The 19,293-nt window shown below is 40.2% G+C and overlaps 1 protein-coding gene across 1 annotated transcript in view; it reads left to right on the top strand.

Moving 5' to 3' along the window:
* The window catches only part of SLC25A30 (solute carrier family 25 member 30), a 49,805-nt gene that overhangs the window by 9,850 nt on the left and 20,662 nt on the right, over positions 1-19,293 (top strand). The window contains exons 3-6 of the mRNA XM_033947431.1: positions 4,326-4,473; positions 7,852-7,946; positions 13,911-13,996; positions 17,562-17,657. Of these exons, the coding sequence (XP_033803322.1) occupies positions 4,326-4,473; positions 7,852-7,946; positions 13,911-13,996; positions 17,562-17,657 (425 nt within the window). The remainder of the gene's footprint in view (positions 1-4,325; positions 4,474-7,851; positions 7,947-13,910; positions 13,997-17,561; positions 17,658-19,293) is intronic.

The raw sequence follows: 19,293 nt of genomic DNA, 5'->3' as shown, positions 1-19,293 counted from the left end.
TCATTTTTCTCAGATGTATGTCCTTGGCACAGAACCTTGTGCTCATGTCTAGTAGGCTTAACTGATTTATGTCCAAGTTCTGTGTGCTTTGAATTTGCATATGATTAGCTTATTAAATTGGTGAGCAAAACTTTCTCATAACGTTTGCATTAGGAGCCATGGACCCTATATTCAAAATGATTTAAATGGCCAGGAAGAGGCTCCTGGCCTTTTAAATCACCTGTCAAGGGCTAACTGGGCTTTTGCATTAGCACTTACCTGGATGGAGCCACTGTAAATGTTCAGTTAGTGCCCAAAGCGAAACTATTTTGAGGGCATTGCGGTGCCAAGTCAGCACTTAAAAAGTTAAGTGTTATATTTTTGCACTTAACCACATAAATAGGATCGTATAAAAAACAGTCCCTATCTTTGTGTTCTTCGTAGCTGGTTAAGTGCTGCAGCTGAACCTGCTGCTGGAAACTGAACATAACCTGTCACTTCCAGATTTAAGGCCAGCAGCGGTCAGCAAAATGTTGATAACTACTGGTTGAATATTGGGACCCCATTTGTTCAGCCAGTGGCACACAGCTTTAACATGCATCTTTCTACATTAGCTTCTGAGTTCAAGTTTCAAGTTTAATAAATTTTGATTTTACGCAATATCCAATATTTCAATGCGTATTACATAATTGTAATGTACAATAAAAGCCAGGGATGACAAATACAAATGAGACAAAATTATACAGACTAATCATTATGTTCTATTAATACAAACTGGAACAAGTAGGTAAAGGGTAGAAATACAATTTATACAATTTATAAAGTAAAAAAAAGAAAAAGGAACATTTAAGGTTTGTATACAGGGATAGGGTCAATTAAAAAAGAATATAAAGAAAATTAATTGATAGAAAAAACTTTAATTATTTTAAAATGATTCAAGGAAAGGGGTAATGTTAAGAATGATTAATCAGTTTAAAAGTAAATGGTTTTTAACATGAAGACTGTAAGAAGACCCAGATTAATATTAATGATCTTTTGAAAGAAGAGAAAAATAAAAGGATTAAGATTATAAAAGCACTTATAATTTCCATATTGATGTCCTACTCATTTGATTCTTTGGGGAGTAAGTACAGTGTTTATTGGAATTATCTATCTATGTATTGAATGCATCTTTATAAAAAATGCTTTTCAGACCGCTTTTGAATTTGACTAATGATGGTTCATTACGTAGATAGATTGGTAAATTGTTCCACAGTTGGGGTGCTTGTACTGAAAATATGGTTGCTCTTCTTGTCCCAATTATTTTTAAAGAAGGAATGGTTAATAAATTTTGTTGCGTCCTCAGCATCCTAAGTGAAGAGTAAGGTATTAATAGTCTGTCCAGAAATAACGGCTCATGTAATTGTTGGATTTTAAATGTTAGTAATATGATTTTAAATGTTAGTCTGTGTATAATAGGTAACCAGTGTGCATCTTGTAGGAGAGGTGTAACATGATCATACTTTTTTGAATTTGTTATAATTTTTATTGCTGTATTTTGTATTATCTGTAGTCTTCTTATTTCTTTATGAGCTATACCACAGTATAAAGAGTTGCAATAATCCAACCTAGAGATGATTAGGGAGTGAATAAGAATATTAAGTGCTTCTGGTTTAAGAACCTTTGCTAATGATCTGATAAGTCGCAATTTATTGAAACAGTTTTTGACAACTGTACTGATTTGATTATGATAGTTAAATTGTTTTCTAACAGTCTTAATCCTCTTCCCCTAGTTAGCTTCAGCCAGTAAAATATGCATCCTTCTCTCATACTTTCTGGTTGGCATCACATGGCTCTTGATAAGTTTGAGCAGAGATGGGAGTTCAGGCAGCACACGTGACTTGGCGTAGTGCCTGAACTCCCACACTATGTCTCGTGACTTGAATTAAAACAGGGATCTTCCTCAGGGCAGTGCACACCAGGTAATATCTTATTGCAAAAATAGGCCAGAGCCCTTGTTGTGCAATACAGGTATTGCACTGGTATATCATTCATGATGTAAGTTCTCTTCTGATTTTGTGGCTACTGGAATTACAACCAGGTTTGACAGCTGTGCTATAATGTAGACTCTTGGATGATATTGGCATTTACCAGAAAGAAAGACTGAGTGGCTAGGAAGGGAGGAACATAAGAATTGCCATCTCTGGATCAGACCCTGGGTCCATCAAGTCCGGTGATCCGAACACGCGGGGGCCCCACCAGGTGTGCCCTGGCATGGTTTTAGTCCCCATATCACTGTATGCTTCTCAAGGGAGATGTGCACCTAATATACCCTTACCCGTATCACTCTATTCATCTCTTAAGGAGATGTGCATCTAGTTTATCCTTAAACCCTAGAATAGTGGATTCTGCAATTACTTCCTCTAGGAGAGCATTCCAGGTGTCCACCACTTGCTGTGTGAAACAAAACTTCCTGATATTCGTCCTGGACCTGTCCCCCCTCAGCTTCAGTCTATGTCCTCTTGTCCGTGTCACATTGGACATTGTAAATAACTGCTTTCCCTGCTCCATTTTGTCGAATCCTTTCAGTATTTTGAAAGTCTCGATCAGATCCCCTCACAGTCTCCTCTTCTCAAGGGAGAACAATCCCAGTCTCCTAAGTCGTTCCTCGTAGTCAAGGTTCTCCATACCATTCACTAGCTTCGTTGCTCATCTCTGCACCCTATCTAGCAGTTTTATATCCTTCTTTAGGTATGGAGACCAATGCTGGATGCAGTAGTCCAGGTGTGGTCTGACCATGGCTCTGTAGAGCGGTACTATAACTTTCTCTGATCTACTCGTAATTCCCTTCTTTATCACGCCTAGCATTCTATTTGCTTTCTTCGCCGCCGCTACACATTGCGCCGACGGCTTCAGGGTCCTATCTATCAGTACACCCAGGTCCTTTTCCTGTTTGGTCTTTTCCAGAGTTACACCTGACATACTGTACTTGTGATCTTTATTTTTTCTGCCAAAAGGCATCACTTTGTATTTTTCCACATTAAACTTCATCTGCCATTTATCTGCCCACTTCTTCAATTGATTCAAGTCACTCTGGAGTTCCTCGCTGTCCTGCGATCTGATTGCCCAGCATAGCTTTGTGTCATCTGCAAACTTGATAATTTCACTGGATGTTCCTTCTTCTAGGTCATTTATGAAAATATTAAATAATATGGGTCCAAGTACCGAGCCCTGGGGTACACCGCTAGTCACTTTTTCCCATTCTGAAAACTTCCCATTTATGCCCACTCTGTTTTCTGTTCTTCAGCCATTTGCCTATCCATCTTAGTATATCTCCCCCTAGTCCATGGAGTAGGGAGTCATCACCAGGTGGAAGGAAAAACTATCCTGTTGTGGTTATGACTATGAAGGACAGTCCAGGAAAATCTGATATGCAAAACAGAAAAAAAGGGGGATGATGGAGGGAAAGATGGAAGCTTGAAAAATGAATAAAAAGAAAAAGTAAACATTAAAAAAACCTAACAGAGGTCTGAAACAATATTTATGGTGTTTTTAAGTGTGTACACCTGATGTACTGTTACAGAAAACTATTCAGAAACTGATGTAAGAGTGATGGCTATAGAAAAATGTTACTGCAAGTTATTTCATGGCTTTGAATATTTATTCAAACTGTTTTGGGTCCGTCCCCCTCCCCTACGATAAGCTTAGCAAACTCCTAACTTATACCCTGCGGCGAAGTAAAATTTTTGTATTGCAATCTTTCACCCAGTAACAGTCCTGTACTATAATTCTTAGATGGACTCTTGTGCTACCTTTTATACACTAGACCTCTTTGTTTGCAAAAAGTACTGTGATGTTATTTTGGGTAAACACTAATAGCCGTGAATTGCATGTGAATTGCTGTTCTATAATTCTACTTGTTCAGATTAAGTAGTACAGGCAGTCCCTGGGTTAAGAATGAGTTGCATTTTTAAAGCTGTTAAGTCGGATTTGTATGTAACTCAGAACTTGTAGATTTTAAGATTCTTGCTTCAGCAGACAAAAGGGCCAACTGTCCCTACCTTTAAGGTACAGCATGCACAATCACACACAGTTCTTAATATGGCCATACATTGTTCCTGAATCTGCTACAGGAGAAGTGTAGGACTCTTTGCCACTGGAAATACTGCTCAGAGGGATCAAATGAGGCAGCAACTGCATTCTTAAGTATGAGTCGTACTCAAGTCAGGTGTCTGTAACTCGATGATTGCCTGTACATATGAAATCAGTCTCTCTTAATATTTCATGGCTTCAAAATGCTTTCAAAACAAATTTTACTTCCAAATCAATTTCAGTGTAATCTGTTTGTTCTTTTTTTCTTTTTCAAGGCACTTTTCCCATTGACTTGACGAAAACACGCCTTCAAGTTCAAGGTCAAATAAATGATGCAAAATTCAAAGAAATAAGATACCGTGGCATGCTACATGCACTAATGAGGATATGCAGAGAAGAAGGGCTGAGAGCACTCTACTCGGGGTAAATCCAACCTGTTCACAGAATTCAATTGTATTGCAGAATGCAGTATATTGTAACGATTTGATTTAAATCCTATGTTATAAAGTGAAGAAGCTGTGACTGAACTAGCTAGATCTGGAGTTTGGCAAAATTCATTAGGGGGTCAAAAGGGGAATTTTATGATCCTGCCTCCTTGGACAGACATTCCTAAAGAAACTTAGCAAGCTGATAGACTGCAGGAAAAAACAGGACTGAAGCCAGATTTCTAAGCAGGTTGCTAAGGTACTATTTCTGTAGGTAATGCTCCCACCTCCCCTTGTAGGCCATTGGTCATATGTTCCTAAGGAAGCTTAGCCAGCCATTAAGGAATTGTAAGGGAGAGGCTGAGTGAACAGGTATAGAACACAGGTGAAATTTAAACTGAGGGATGAGATATAGAATCTTAGGCAACCAATAGGATGCAGGAAAAAAAACCCCAGAATAGAAGGTTGATACAAGTTACTAAGGTACTCTCTCTGTAGCTAAGGGGTTCTGAGGGTAACGGAGGCTGAGGGAAGAGTTAATGCAAGCTGGGAGAGGGTATGGAAAGTGATACAAAGATAACTGCAGCCCAGAAGCTTAGCCAGCCAATAGGCTGCAGAGAAAAAAACCTGGCACACGAGGTTACTAAGGCACTGTCTCTGTAGCTATTGCTTCTGCCTCCCCCTCTCCTGTAACTCATTGGCAAGAAATTCCTAAAGAACTTAGCCAGCAGAGAAAACTAAGGAACTGTCACTATAGCTATAGCTTCCGCATCCCTCTCCCCTGCGGCCCATTGGTGAGACATTCCTAAAGAATTCAAACAGCAGGGGACCGATAACAGGGTTCTCAGAACAGAGAATCAGCTTGGAGGTAAGACATACTAAGCGGGGTCAGGAAAACAATGTAAGTGGGAAGAGTGAGACTATTTTCATTTTCAGATTTAGAACACCTCCTCCCCACAACTGAGCATGCCCAAGACTCACTGGGTGGGAATGTGTACCCCAATACCTATACAAGATAACCCAAACAATTTTTCATTTCATTTGGCTTGTTTTATTTCCCGTCCTCCCCAATGAACTCAGAACAGGTTGACATAGACATAGACAATACATAGACAAACAGGATACAATTTATTAACCCCGTCATAACCATTCACCTACTTTCTCGAGTGAAGCTTTTCTTCCAAGTACTAGTGTTTTTATATTTGATTTGTAGCAACTATTAGGAGGCTTGATGTCAAAATGCAGAGTCGGCTGTTACTAGACATTTGTTGTGAGTTGCTTTGAATTCAGAATTGAAGCTTGAATTAAGAGTCTGGAAGGTTGGTTCATAATTTTTAAAAAAATTTCAGTTAATACCATTTACTTTCTAGCCATTTTGACACTGTTACAAAGATGACAGGAAAATGAGCTTAAAGGAAGGGAGCTCAGGGTTATTCTGGGAGTTGTAGTCCCTAGAGTGCCAAACTGGCAGAAAGTGAGGTCATATTTGGGAATAGGCAGTATAGAGGAGAGTGCGGATACAGCCGTGGTTCAGAATAAGGTGAAGGTAACTTAAGTACCTGGAGCCCAGTCTTCTGATGTATGAAACAAACAAAAATAAATCCAGACTTTGTAGAGAGATAGGAGAGGCAGCAAGACAACTTAGTATGCTTTGAACTACGATACTGTAGACTTCCCTCCCCATCCCTCGTGAATACAGAGCAAATGAGACATGGTCAAACAAAACTTAAGGATGGTTGTGTGCTTGGCAAGTAAACTTCAGCTCCTGAAAGTAGAGAATGACATGGAGGACAAATTTTTGCCCATCCCCGCAGGAACTCAGTTTCCCGGTCCCATCCCTGTGAGTTTTGTCGCTCTCCCTGCCCCATTCCTTTAAGCTCTGTCTTAACTGCACAAGCTTTGAACACTTATGATTTTAAAGTGTTTGAAGCTTGTGCAGATGAGGACTGAGCTTGCAGGAATGGGGCAGGGACAGGAAAAGAACTTGCCAGGACAAGTTCCCACGGGGATAGGGAAAAATTTGACCCTGTGTCTTTCTCTACCTGAAAGTTTAAGTTGTGCATGACAGGGCTTGGGGAGAGGGATGCTGAGAAACTTCTGTATATCCAAACAGAAAACAGGTATATGATGACTTTATTTCAGGGTTGTGATTTAAGGCAGTTGGTTAAAGGGATGCTAAAGCATGTATGTAGTTAAGAATTCACCTGTACTGTTGAGTGGATGAGTAGCCTGATGGTTAGTGCAGGAGGCTGAGTTCCTGGGGAAATGGGTTCAATTCCCATTGCAGCACCTCGTGACTCTGTGTAAGCCATCTGATGCTCTATTGCTCTAGGTACAAAACTTAGACCTCTAGGGACAGAGAAAGTTTCAGTGTGCAATATGTAAACCACTTTGATTGATTGTACCTCAAAAAGATGGTATATAAATAATCTAATACAAAATGCTGAAGATTATACTTCTAAAATGATATAGCAAGAAGCAGGCAGTTCAGTTAAGGACCTATGTATGTACAGTATATTTCCCAGAGGGATGGAGAGAGAACAGCGTTTGGATATATAAGGTATAAATAAATTGTGGAAAATAGTTTTTTTAGAACATGAGATCACAGTATGTATCTTAAGGAGTAGAGACGGGAACATCATTGAAGAATGTCTTCCTGGAAAGTGTAGTGAGGTAGGGGATGGAAAAGTAATGGAATTCAAGAAAGTACAAGATAAACAGAGGGCCCTTAGATGGGAGGCTGGCTTGAAGGGTCAGTGGATTGAGGTCCATACCTGAAGCACCAAGCTAGGGGAAGGGAGAAGCAAGAGAAGCAAACTTCCTAGCCTGTCCCATCATTGTGGCTGGAGTATCAGAGGGGCTGTACAGCCAGACTAGATAGTTGTGAGAGAGAGTGGGGGGATGGCCCTGTGTGGTTGGGAATGTCACAGATTGGCTGGTAATACAACATTGTACCAGGAATAAAACCTTCTCTTGATTCCTGCCACATTTGAATGTACCTACCAAAAACTTTATATTTAGTTTTGTAGTATAAAATGAACATTTTCAGCACTTTATAACAGCTCAAGTGTCCTTATTCATAAACCCCCTTTTACAAAAGCACAAAAGTGTTTGTTTTTAAGGGCTGGCTGGCATGCTGAATTCTGTGCGCTGCTCCAATGCTCATAATTCCTAAGAGTGTCGCATACAGCATTCAGTGCACCGGCTGGAGCTAAAAAAAGCTTTTGCAGTTTTGTAAAAGGAGGGGAAGGGACAATTATTTATATTTACAGCATTCACAATCGGCCTACTCATTTGTTCTGATAGTAACACTCTTATGAAGCTGAATTTTAGGATATGCAGCTTTCTAAGTAGGCTTATTCTGTTGATTTTGTAGGATTGCTCCTGCAATGCTGCGACAGGCTTCATATGGAACTATAAAAATAGGCACATACCAAAGTTTAAAACGCTTGTTTGTTGACCATCCAGAAGGTGAGAATTTTTTTTTTGGGTGCATCTAATGTTTTGATTTTTATGTTTTATGTTATGTTTATCATTAATATTGATTGCTTAAGTAACTGCCAGGTGAAAAGGATAAATAGGGTGGCATGTTAGACCGTTTCTAAAATGTGTTTTTTTAACATTTTCTATATAATTCTAATAGTTTCTAATAATTGTTCTAATAGTTGACTTTTTGGGGTTTTTTTTGTAATTGATGTCCCACAATCATGTTGATTCTGATATTCATAATTTTTGCCTGCCTTATGTTCACAATTTTTTTTTTTTTTTTTTTTAAATCATTTAAGACACTTATTCATCCTTTGATAATGTAGTGCTTGTGGTGTTTATGAGCTGCTGATTTAGTCCCACATTTTTACATGGTTAAACAATGAAAGAGCAATTAGAGAAAATTTGACACCATTCTAAACATTTGAATTTAAACTGAATCTGAAAATGTAATAATTACTTTAATAGCAACAATGCTGTTTCTGTAGGGTATAACTTTTGATTTGCTTAGATCTGTGTTGAATTATGTTTTCTGCTGTCATGAACACAGCCCTTACTTTTTTTTTTTGTGCAAGAAGAACTAGGACATTCTGTGGCCTAGATTCACTAAACTTACTGATCCTTTAAAGACGATCGCAAAACCAGTTCTACTGGTTTTGCGATCGTTCCTGTTCCCTGACCCGATTCACTAAACTGTTGTCCGATGAATCTCCTACCTGATCTGATCCACCCATGCAAATGAGTAAAATCCCATGCGAAATAGCCAAGCAATTGATTCACTAATAATTGCTTGGCTATTTTGAATCGGATTTTACTATCCTAAAACCTGACTGCGGTAGACCTGTTGGTAACTGTGTCCCTGCCATATTCGCTTGAGCAGGGGGGGGTAGTGTCGGGTAAGTTTGGGGGGAGGGGGTCCCGATAGCAGGAGGGAGTTGGCATCCCTCTGCCATATTCACACGGGTGGGGAGGGCAGCGTCGGGTGAAGTGGTAGGAGGGAGTGGGGATCCCTCCTGCCATTTTTTGGGGGGTTGGGGGGAAAGGGTGCTGTTGGGGGGGGAGGGGGAGGCTTTTTTTCTTTTTTTTTATTGGCAAGATATTTTGCATGTGTAATACACCCAAACTATCTGTGCCATTTAAAAAAAAAAAAAGAAACAAAAAAACGGCAGAAGCCCTGACAGCAGTGACAGGAGGCTGCAGTGTCAAGGCTCTGCATTCATGGGCCTGAAATCCAACTATTAGTTGCCACCATTGTGTAAGAACTTAAACTCCCTCTGCAGCGTTGCATGCCCTGCTGACTCGGAGCAGAAGACCTAATCAGGGAGCCAAACCCAGGTGGTCTCTTGAGATGATGCCTGTGGCAACTTAAAATTATTGGGCAGTTTTTTTGTGGTGTACCAAGTACTATTTTTTTTTTCTTTTTAATGTCCAGAGATCAAACTTTCCAAAGATTAGTCCTTTTCTGTGCGTAGATTATTTTTTCCTCTATTTAATTTCTAGTTGTCTCATTCTAGAGATGCTACCTATTGCAGAAGGTCTGTCTATCTATAAACACAGGTTTGTTTTGAGATATGCACCAAGCAAAGCAGAACTGAGTTTAAGCCTGAAGCCTGATTTTCCCTGTTTCTCTGATGCTACTTCTTGCTGCTGACCCTGCTATTTTCAGGTACTGAAAATTGATGCAGCTGTAGCAAAGATATTTCTGGTGCAATGAGTCTAGGAGTCCTGACTATAGGTAATATCCACATTCTTCAACCCTGCCTCTTTCACCAGTGGCTGTAGTGCTCCCTCCAGTTTTTTCCTTCTGCAAGTGAGTTGAGAATGCATCTTTCTGATCTTAAATATAATTCCTTAGCAACAGCAGCAGATTAATTCAGAGACTAGTGGGATAGCATAAATCTACCAGCAGATGGAGATAAAGAACTGATTAACAAGTGGTCCTCTTGGATGGAACTTCTCCTGCACCTTCAGTATCATCTGTCTCCAGCAGGCGGAAGGTCACTATTTCACAAGCTCCTGGCTTTTGTTGTGCAATTCCAATTTTTATTCTTGAGGCTCTTGTTGAATGTTTCTCTCTTCAGGGAGATAGGGGTGTTTGGCTGAGCGGTGCCAGCTTTAGGAGTTATACCTGGACCGCCCCCCCCAGGTCCCTGCTCCATCCTCCCCTCCGGTGGATTGAGGGGTTTAGTTGGTACTCTATTTTTTTTCCTACTTTACGGTTTGCTCAATATCCGTAGGATGCTTCTCCACTATCTGCAGATTACTAATGACTTTCAATGTTCGGATCACCTTTTTGTCTTCGCAGGCCGCAATAAGGGTATGGCGGCGTCCAAAGCTTTTTTTAAAAAAAAATATGTTTATTTGCAATTGAAACAGAGATTGTACAACCAGCACACAAATACAAGTGAAAACATTGTAATAGAAAAAGCGAGTCTGGATCAGAGAGGTAGTTAATTCCGCTTACTTGATGGCAGGGAAGCGGTTGCCAGAGGTTCTTCATGCCCATTCAACCAGAGCGATGGCTACTTCATGGGCTGAGTTCAGGGGTTTTTCCTTGAAGAAATTTATCATGTGGCTACTTGGTCTTCCAAGAATACTTTTTCTAAGCATTACCGGTTGGATATGGCGGCATGTACAGAGGCTGCCTTTGGCACATCGGCCATTGCAGAGGCAGCGTTCGCTCCCCACACAGTTTGAGGATTGTTTTGCTACATCCCACTAGTCTCTGGATTCATCGGCTGCTGTTGCTAAGGAAGGAAAAATTATGTTCTTGCCTGTTAATTTTCTTTCCTTTAGACGCAGCAGATGAAGCCAGAGCCCCACCCTTTCTGGATATTTGCTGTCAATTACTGTTTCGGGAGACTCAGAGGTTGTTATAGTTGGTAGTTGTTCTGCTTTATTACCTATGAAATTTATTATGGGAAAAAAGGTTTTTTTTGCATACTAAGCATATTAGTGGTTCCGGATACTTGGGCAAGGAGTAATGCTGAAAGTGCAGGAGAAATTCACCCAAGAGGACCACTTCTTAATCAGATCTCTATCTCCACCTGCTGGTAGATGTGCACTATTCCAATAGTCTCTGGATTCATCTGCTGTATTTAAATGAAAGAAAATTAACATGGAAGAATATAATTTTTCCATTTTCTTTTTTTGTGTATGTGGGGGGGGGGGGGGTGTTAATCCAATATGAAGCTTTTTGGTGCTAAGAGATTCCTGGTGGCCTGCATCCTCTCCCAGGAGATTCCTGCATCCTCTCCCAGCTCTTCCTGGGAGAGGATGCAGACTCTGTGTTAGAAGTCTGTAGCTGTCAGGGTTACCTTAGGAGTACCTGTCTGACTGGCCTGCATTAGTTTGTATAGAGCTTGGGGATTCTTTTTTTTTAGATTCTTTATTCATTTTTAAAACTTCAGTTGTGCACAAAAGATGATGCATTTACATAAAATAGTATCATTACAGCACAATATACTTAATAGAATAAAAACAAGACTTATTTTCTCCCACCCACTTCCCATTAACCAACATCTCATAAAAATATTTGTAATCAACCCTTCTATACTTCTTAACAAATGCCAAATATACCCTCCTCCCCGGATGTGCATGTTTTCCTCAGTTATACAAATAAATCAAGCTTTACAATATTTAGTTAATGGTTCCCAAACTTCCATAAATTTTTTTATAATATCCTTTCTGAATGGCCATAAACTTTTCCATTTTGAAGATATAACATAGGGATTCCCACCAGAATGAATAATTTAATCTGTTCCAATTCTTTAAGATAAGCTCCATGGCAACTCCTGTCATTATAAACAAAAGTTTATTATTTTTTTGCTGAAATTTGACTTTTGCCCTCATAGATGTTCCAAATAAAATGGTATCATATGATAAAGCCACTGGATTTTCTAATAAATTATTAACCTGATTCCAAATCGATCTCCAGAATTTTAGTATCAAAGGACAATAGTATAGTAAATGATCTAGCGTTCCAACTTCCAGATGACAATGCCAGCATCTATTAGATTTGGAACTATCTACTCTATGCAAACGAACTGGGGTCCAAAATACTCTATGTAATAAGAAAAACCATGTTTGTCTCATAGATGCAGACATTGTACATCTCAGCTTCCAAGACCAAAGCTCGGGGATTTATTCCTCTGGAAGCTAGCTTGCCACATGATTTATCAGGTGCTTGAGCACAGGTTTGGCCCCTGTGTTGGTCCTTGCAGCCTTACCAGGTGCCAGCTGCATTTCCTGTCCCTCCAACCCCCCCTTCCCCAGCTGCCATGTAGATCTGCAGAGATTGAGATCTCAGTCTGACTTTTGGTCTTACTGGCAGCCTGAAGATTGCAGCGCTGGACTGAAGTGGATGTTTGAGGCAGTGTCTTCGCCATATTCCAGCTAGAGAGAAAGCTGAAGTAGGCATAGCACCAGCACTGACTGTGAGTAGAGCTCATTGATGTCTGGGGAGGAGTCTGAATTGGACAATGTTGATCATTTCTGGAGCCAGAGTTGGGGTTCCCCACATCCAAAGACATTTTTGGTGTGACCATGCTGCTGCAGCAGCCATCTTCTGTCTTATTTTTTTTTGGGGGCAGGAAATATTCTGATATGTATAACTTGTCTTTCTGAATCTGCCCTTCATTCTTTTTTTTTTTTTTTTTTGCTTATTCTAGTTCTATGTAAAGTAAGGCATGCTGAGTCAGATCAAGGTCCATTGAGTCCAATATTATGTCTTCAATAGTAGCTAGTCGGATCATAAGTAATGGCAGATTCCAATACCCACCCCCCCAACTATTTTTCATAACTCATTTCCAAGGATAAACATAGCTTTCAAAGTCTTCCTGGCTAAAATTTCTTTATGAACTTTTTCACCAGGAACTTTTCAAGAGAGGCTTTGACCTCTGGTTTGTTTGACCAAGTCCTTCAGTAATACATACCACAGCTTAATTATGCATTGCACACTTCTTGTTGCAATGTTTTATCATTTTTTTCAAACCTAAATAGCTTTGTATAGCTGAACGTGTACCAAATTTGTAGCAAGTTGTTATAACATTCCTGAAATTGATTTGTCCTGTCCTGCACTAATACACAACCTTAGAGTATTTAACTGCTGTAATTGCACAAAAATCAAACCTGTTGAGCTTTAGTCTACAAAATCTGAGTTTGTGCCACTGTATAACTTGTAGGTTTGTGACAAGACTTCTCAGGGATTGGAGTACTACCAAGGAAGCAATAAATTACACCTTAGTGGGTACCAATCCTGTTCTTGCAACAACTATAAATAAAAAAAATGTATTTCACTCATTTACAGTGTAGGGTGTCTTTTTCACCTCTAATGTAGCTTATCAGCTCAGGTGATTAGGCTGCAATACTAATTTTAAAGAGTAAGTTAGAAAATAAATTCAAGTGATATATATGATTCAATTGATGTAACATTGTACACTTGTAAGATGGAAAAATGAATAAAGAATTAGAAAAAAAAAAAGAGTAAGTTACAAAAAATGGACAAATTTTGAATTTTATTGTTCTTGATGACATCAATCTAGAGCAGTGGTCTCACTCAAACCTTTTGCATGGCCACATTTTGGATCTGTAGGTACTTGGAGGGCCTCAGAAAAAAATAGTTAATGTCTTATTAAAGAAATGACAATTTTGCATGAGGTAAAAACTCTTTACAGTTTATAAATCTTTCCTTTTGGCTAAGTCTTAATAATAATATTGTAATTTATAGCTAAAGAGACATATGATCAAGAAACTGTTATTTTACTTTTGTGATTATGATAAACATACCAAAGGCCTCAAAATAGTACCTGGCGGGCCGCATGTGGCCCCCGGGCCGCGAGTTTGAGACCACTGATCTAGAGTTTAAATTAGTATAAAACATTTCTCCAAATTATAACATCTTAATTTATTAATTTTTTGTATTTTTTGTTTTACTTGTTTGTTGGCTAGATGAAACACTGGTGCTGAATGTATGTTGTGGTATTCTTTCTGGTGTAGTCTCTTCCTGCATTGCTAATCCTACAGATGTTTTAAAGGTAAGAAACAATTTATTTGGTTAGTAATTTAAAAGTAAGAATAAAGGATAATATAAAATTTTTATTGCATTATAGGCACCAAAAATGTATTTGGACTTGTACTGTTAAACTCCAAAATTTCAGGCACACATGTTAAAACTATTTTTAATGAATAAGTGAACCGAAGCTGGCACAACCTTTTACATGATAGACAATATGTTTTTAAGTCTTATAATGAATTACTGTATTTTTCGTTCCATAAGATGCACTTTTTCCACCCCCAAAAAGGGGGTGCGTCTTATGGAGGGAAAATTCCTCCGCCCCCCCCCCCCCCGCCTGTCGTTCTGCTGCTGCTCGTCACTCCCACCGCCCCCCCTGCCGCAGCTGGTGCTGCTCACCGCCCTCTTGCCCGCTGCAGGAAGAGAAGAGCTGGCGGCATGCAATCGGGCCCACAATAATAATAATAACAATAACAGCTTATATACCGCAATACCGTTAAGTTCTATGCGGTTTACAATAGATTAAGCGAGGTACAAATTGATTGAATTTAAGAGGGGGGAAGATGAGAGTTAATAGGACCGGAAATGCGTTGTTGAGGAGAAAGAGATTAATAGGACAGAGGAATCACTATGGAGGAGAAAGAAGATGAGTGGGTCAGTTATCTAGATACTTTAGGAACAGTTGAGTTTTTAGACGTTTTCTGAATTCCTCATAAGTAGTGGGCAAAAGCAGTTGATCTAGGTCTTTACCCCACAATGCTGCTTGATGTGAAAGAAGATGTTCATGGTGTTTTTTCAGTTTACAACCTCTAACTGGGGGGGGGGGAACAAAGTAGGAATGAGGCTTCTCTTGTGTCTGTTGGCAGAGAAGGAGAAAAGGTCAATTATGTATTTAGGGGCAAGTCCGTTTAGCGCTTTAAAGCAGAAGCAGGCGAATTTAAACTTTATGTGTGCTTCCATCGGTAGCCAATGTAACTGCCGGTGGTAGGGTGATACATGATCGAATTTCTTTAGTCCGAAGATTAATCTGACTGCTGCATTTTGCATTAGTTGTACACGTCGCATATTTTTTTTGGGAAATAGCTACAGTAGTCAAGTTGACTTAGTACGAGGGATTGGACCAGGGCTCTGAATGCCGACGTATCGAAATAAGCTTTAATGGATCTGAGTTTCCAGAGAGTGAAGAAACCCTTTCTGATTAAAGAGTCCACCTGGTCTTTCACGGCATTGATCTAGAGTTATGCCTAGTATCTTTATGGTGGGCTGGATGGGGTGATTAAGTTCATTGATGCATAGAGGTGTTTTGGTGTCAAACGGATGTGGTGAAGAGCAATGAAGAATTTTGTTTTTTCTGAATTAAGTTTGAGCTTGAAGTTTGTCATCCATTGCTCCATCATGTTTATGGCGTCTGAAGCCTTGGGAATAGTTTCCGAAATAGTCAGCAAATGGGATTATAATCGTGAAGTCATCTGCATAACTGAATAGTTTTATCCCTAGCTGAGTTAATTGCAAGCTCAGTGAGGACATGTAGATGTTAAATAGCAATGGAAACAATGGTGACCCTTGTGGCACACTGGATGGATTGCTCCAGGTATTGGAAAGCTCATAATTGAAGCGTACCTGATAGGTGAGGGATGTAAGGAAGCCACGAAACCAGTTCAGTACCTCGTCTTTGATACCAGTGCGTCTAGGCATTGTAGCATTTTCCTGTGGTCTACCAGGCCAAAGGCTGAACTCGTATCCAATTGCATAACCAATGCATTGAGGCCCCTGCTAAACAGTAGGCGCAGGTTGTCTAAAATAGCTGCAAGTCTTGCCCCGACGTCAATTCTTCAAGCCAAGTACCCCCCCCTAAGTATAACAAATATCAACCGAGTACCCCCACCCCAGACCCTCCCAAGCTCTGCTCCTGACCCCACCCCTATAATAATAGTAATAATTATAAAGCAATTTCTTCTATCCATTTTTATATCCATACAATATCTTTTTAATACATAGTGGTAACCACAAAATTAAAAAAACACAAAGCACATTATATGCAGAAAAAAATCTTAGTTATATTCATTTTTTTTTTTTCTAAGAGGTCTAGGCAGATGACTTTAAAATATGCCATGTCGCCTCAGTAACAACAATAGAAAAATAGACAAATATAGTGCAAAATATAGACGGCAGATATAAATTCTCAAGACAGACACATTTTGATTACTAAATTGAAAATAAAATCATTTTTCCTACCTTTGTTGTCTGATGATTTAATGAGTCTCTGGTTGCACTTCCTTCTGACTGTGCATCCAACATTTCTTTCTCTCTGCCTCCTGCACGCTTCCTCTCCTCCAGTCTTTATTCCCTCCCCCTCCACTTTTTACTCTGCCCTCTCCCCCTTCCCCTGAGTATGACATTTCTCCTTCCCTTCTTTCTGCCCTCTCTGTCCATCTCTCCCTCTCTTCATGAGTCCAACACTTTCTGCCTCCTGCACGCTTTCTCTTTCTCCTCGCCCATTCCTTCAAGTGTGACGTCCCTCCTTCCCACCCCCAGTCTATCTCTCCCCAACTCCACTCACATGTTCTATCCCCATGCCCTATTTCTCCCTCTCCTCCACACCATGTTTATCTCCCTCCTCCCATTCCTACCCATGCTCTCTCCCCATGCACCATCTCCACCTCCTATCCAGCATGCAGCACCTTTCGTTTCCTTTCCCTCCTCTTCAAGTCCAACAGCACCTTTCCCTTCCTCTCCCCTTCTGCCAGGTCCACCAGCACCTCCCTTCCCTTTTCCTCCCCCTTATCCAGCATCATCTCTCCTTTTCCCTTCCCCATGTCAAGCTGTACCTCTCCCCTCCCTATAGGCAACTCGCTGCATGCTTTTAACTTCCCCACGCAGCTGCCGCTAGCGTTAATTAACTGCGGTTCCATCAGGCAGCCTCGGGGCTTTTGCTAGGCTGGCCCGCCTCAGATGATGTAACTTCTCTTTCGTCGGAGGTGGTCTGGCCTAGCAAAGACCCTGAGGCTTCCCTGATGGAAGCGCAGCTAAATTAACGCTAGCGACAGCTGCGTGGGGAAGTTAAAAAGCATGCAGTGAGCTGCCGCTAGGGAGAGGAGAGGTACTGCTGAGCCAGCGATTCCATCAGGCAGCCTCAGGGCCTTTGCTAGTCTGGCTCGCCTCCGATGAGGCAACTTCCTTTCTCGTTGGAGGTGGACTGACCTAGCAAAGGTCACACAGTGAGCTGCTGCTGTTCAGGGAGGAAGGGAGGCTGGGAAGAGAAGATGAGGAAGGCGGGAGATACGTGATGGCAGGAGGAAGGAAGACATATTGCGCTAGCACTGCATAGACGCAATGGAAAAAGGAAGTTGCTCGCGTACCCCATGTGTTGAGAAACACTGCTCTAGCTGTCTCATTCACAACAGCCAATTTTGTTTAATGTGATCCTAAAACAATCTATTTAGTTATCATACAGTTTTATTATGTATAGTTATATAACCTGTTAATCCATGAACTGATGAGCAGAATTCAGTTGATTAAACTTAATTTTCCATGGAGGCACTGTTATAAAGGAAGTGATTGTTTTATCTTTTCTGACAAATCCATAGATAAGAATGCAGGCCCAAGGCAGCTTGATTCAAGGAGGAATGATTGGCAACTTCATAAGTATTTATCAAAAAGAAGGAACTCGAGGACTGTGGAAGGTAAACTTTAAGATCACTTTAATAGCATTTCTGATGTGATTTATTTATTTATTTATTTATTTATTTTTTTAAGATGATTGTCTGGCTTTGATTTGGATATGAGATATAATTGTGCTCTTCCAAGTCTAAGCTAAAGGTTGGTTTTATATTTAGGTACTGTAATTTCTTGCCTTAAAGAGCTTAGAATTTAAGGGCTAGATTGTGTATTTAATATAAGTTTTCTCTGAAGAAAACTAGGACATTGTGGGTCTCATTTAAAAGAAAAAAGTCAAAATATGACATACATAAAGGGGCAGATGAATGTTTCTCACCAAACCCTTCCAATTAGCTATTTTCAAAACCCTTATTGTAGTGCAATAGGGATAGTATGTTGAACCATCCCTATGGGTTATCTATCTATGGGTGCTCAAGAGCACTGTGCAGAAGATGCTAATCACTGCTTTTCACTCCTCCTTCTCCCTGGGCTGTGCTGCCCCCATTAGTTCTCCTGCAATTGAGCATGAAGGTGTCTTTCTGATCTGCTCAGTTTATTTCATTTGACCCTAGACGAGTGTAATGCTCTTTACCAAGGCATAACCCAGAAGAAAATCCATTGTGTCCAATTAATACAAAACACTGCTGTTAAAGTAATCTACAATGCAAAAAAATACGATCATGTTGGGAAGACTAACCTGAATCACAGTTACTGGATACTAGGATCCACCTTGGGGGTTAGCGCCCAACAAAAAGATCTGGGTATCATTGTAGACAATACGATGAAACCTTCTGCCCAAAGTGCAGCAGCCAAAAAAGCAAATGATGCTGGGAATTATTTAAAAAAAGAATAGTTAACAAGACTAAGAATGTTATAATGCCTCTGTATCGCTCCATGGTGCGACCTCATTTGGAGTATTGCGTTCAATTCTGGTCTCCTTATCTCAAGATATATATATTTTGGCGGTAGAAAAGGTTCAAAGAAGAGCAACCAAGATGGTAAAGGAGATGGAACTCTTCTCGTATGAGGAAAGGCTAAAATGGTTAGGGCTCTTCAGCTTGGAAAAGAGACAGCTGAGGTGAGTAGAGTAGAATGGGTACAAGTGGATATTGATTTTTAACTCTGTCAAAAATGACAGACTACAGGACACTCGATGAAGTTACAGGGAAGTGCTCTTAAAACCAATAGGAGGAAATTTTTTTTCCACTCGGAGAATAGTTAACCTTTTCCTATCGTGTGTCCCAGATGATGGGACATTCCAAAAAATGTCGTTGCCATCGTATGTCCCATGGCATGGGACATAAAGTACACCTTCTACCTATCATTTGGGCCATTGTGTTTACCATAGCCTTAAATGATAACGGTGAATAATACAAAACTTTGCTAAAATAATTACGATTGGAACCAGCGGAACGTAAAATTTATTACGATAGGAAAAGGTTAAGCTCTGGAACGTGTTACCAGAGGATGTGGTAAAAGCAGATAGCGTAGCTGGTTTTAAGAAAGGTTTGGACAAGTTCCTGGAGGAAAATTCCATAGTCTTTTATTGAGAGAGACTGGGGGAAGCTACTGCTTGCCCTGTGTTGGTAGCATGGAATATTGCTACACCTTGGGTTTTGGCTAGGTACTGGTGACCTGGATTGGCCACCGTGAAAACAGGCT

This window comes from Geotrypetes seraphini, chromosome 6 (genome assembly GCF_902459505.1).
Source record: "Geotrypetes seraphini chromosome 6, aGeoSer1.1, whole genome shotgun sequence".
Classification (NCBI taxonomy): Eukaryota; Metazoa; Chordata; class Amphibia; order Gymnophiona; family Dermophiidae; genus Geotrypetes; species Geotrypetes seraphini.
This window is presented reverse-complemented; position numbering and strand designations above follow the sequence as displayed.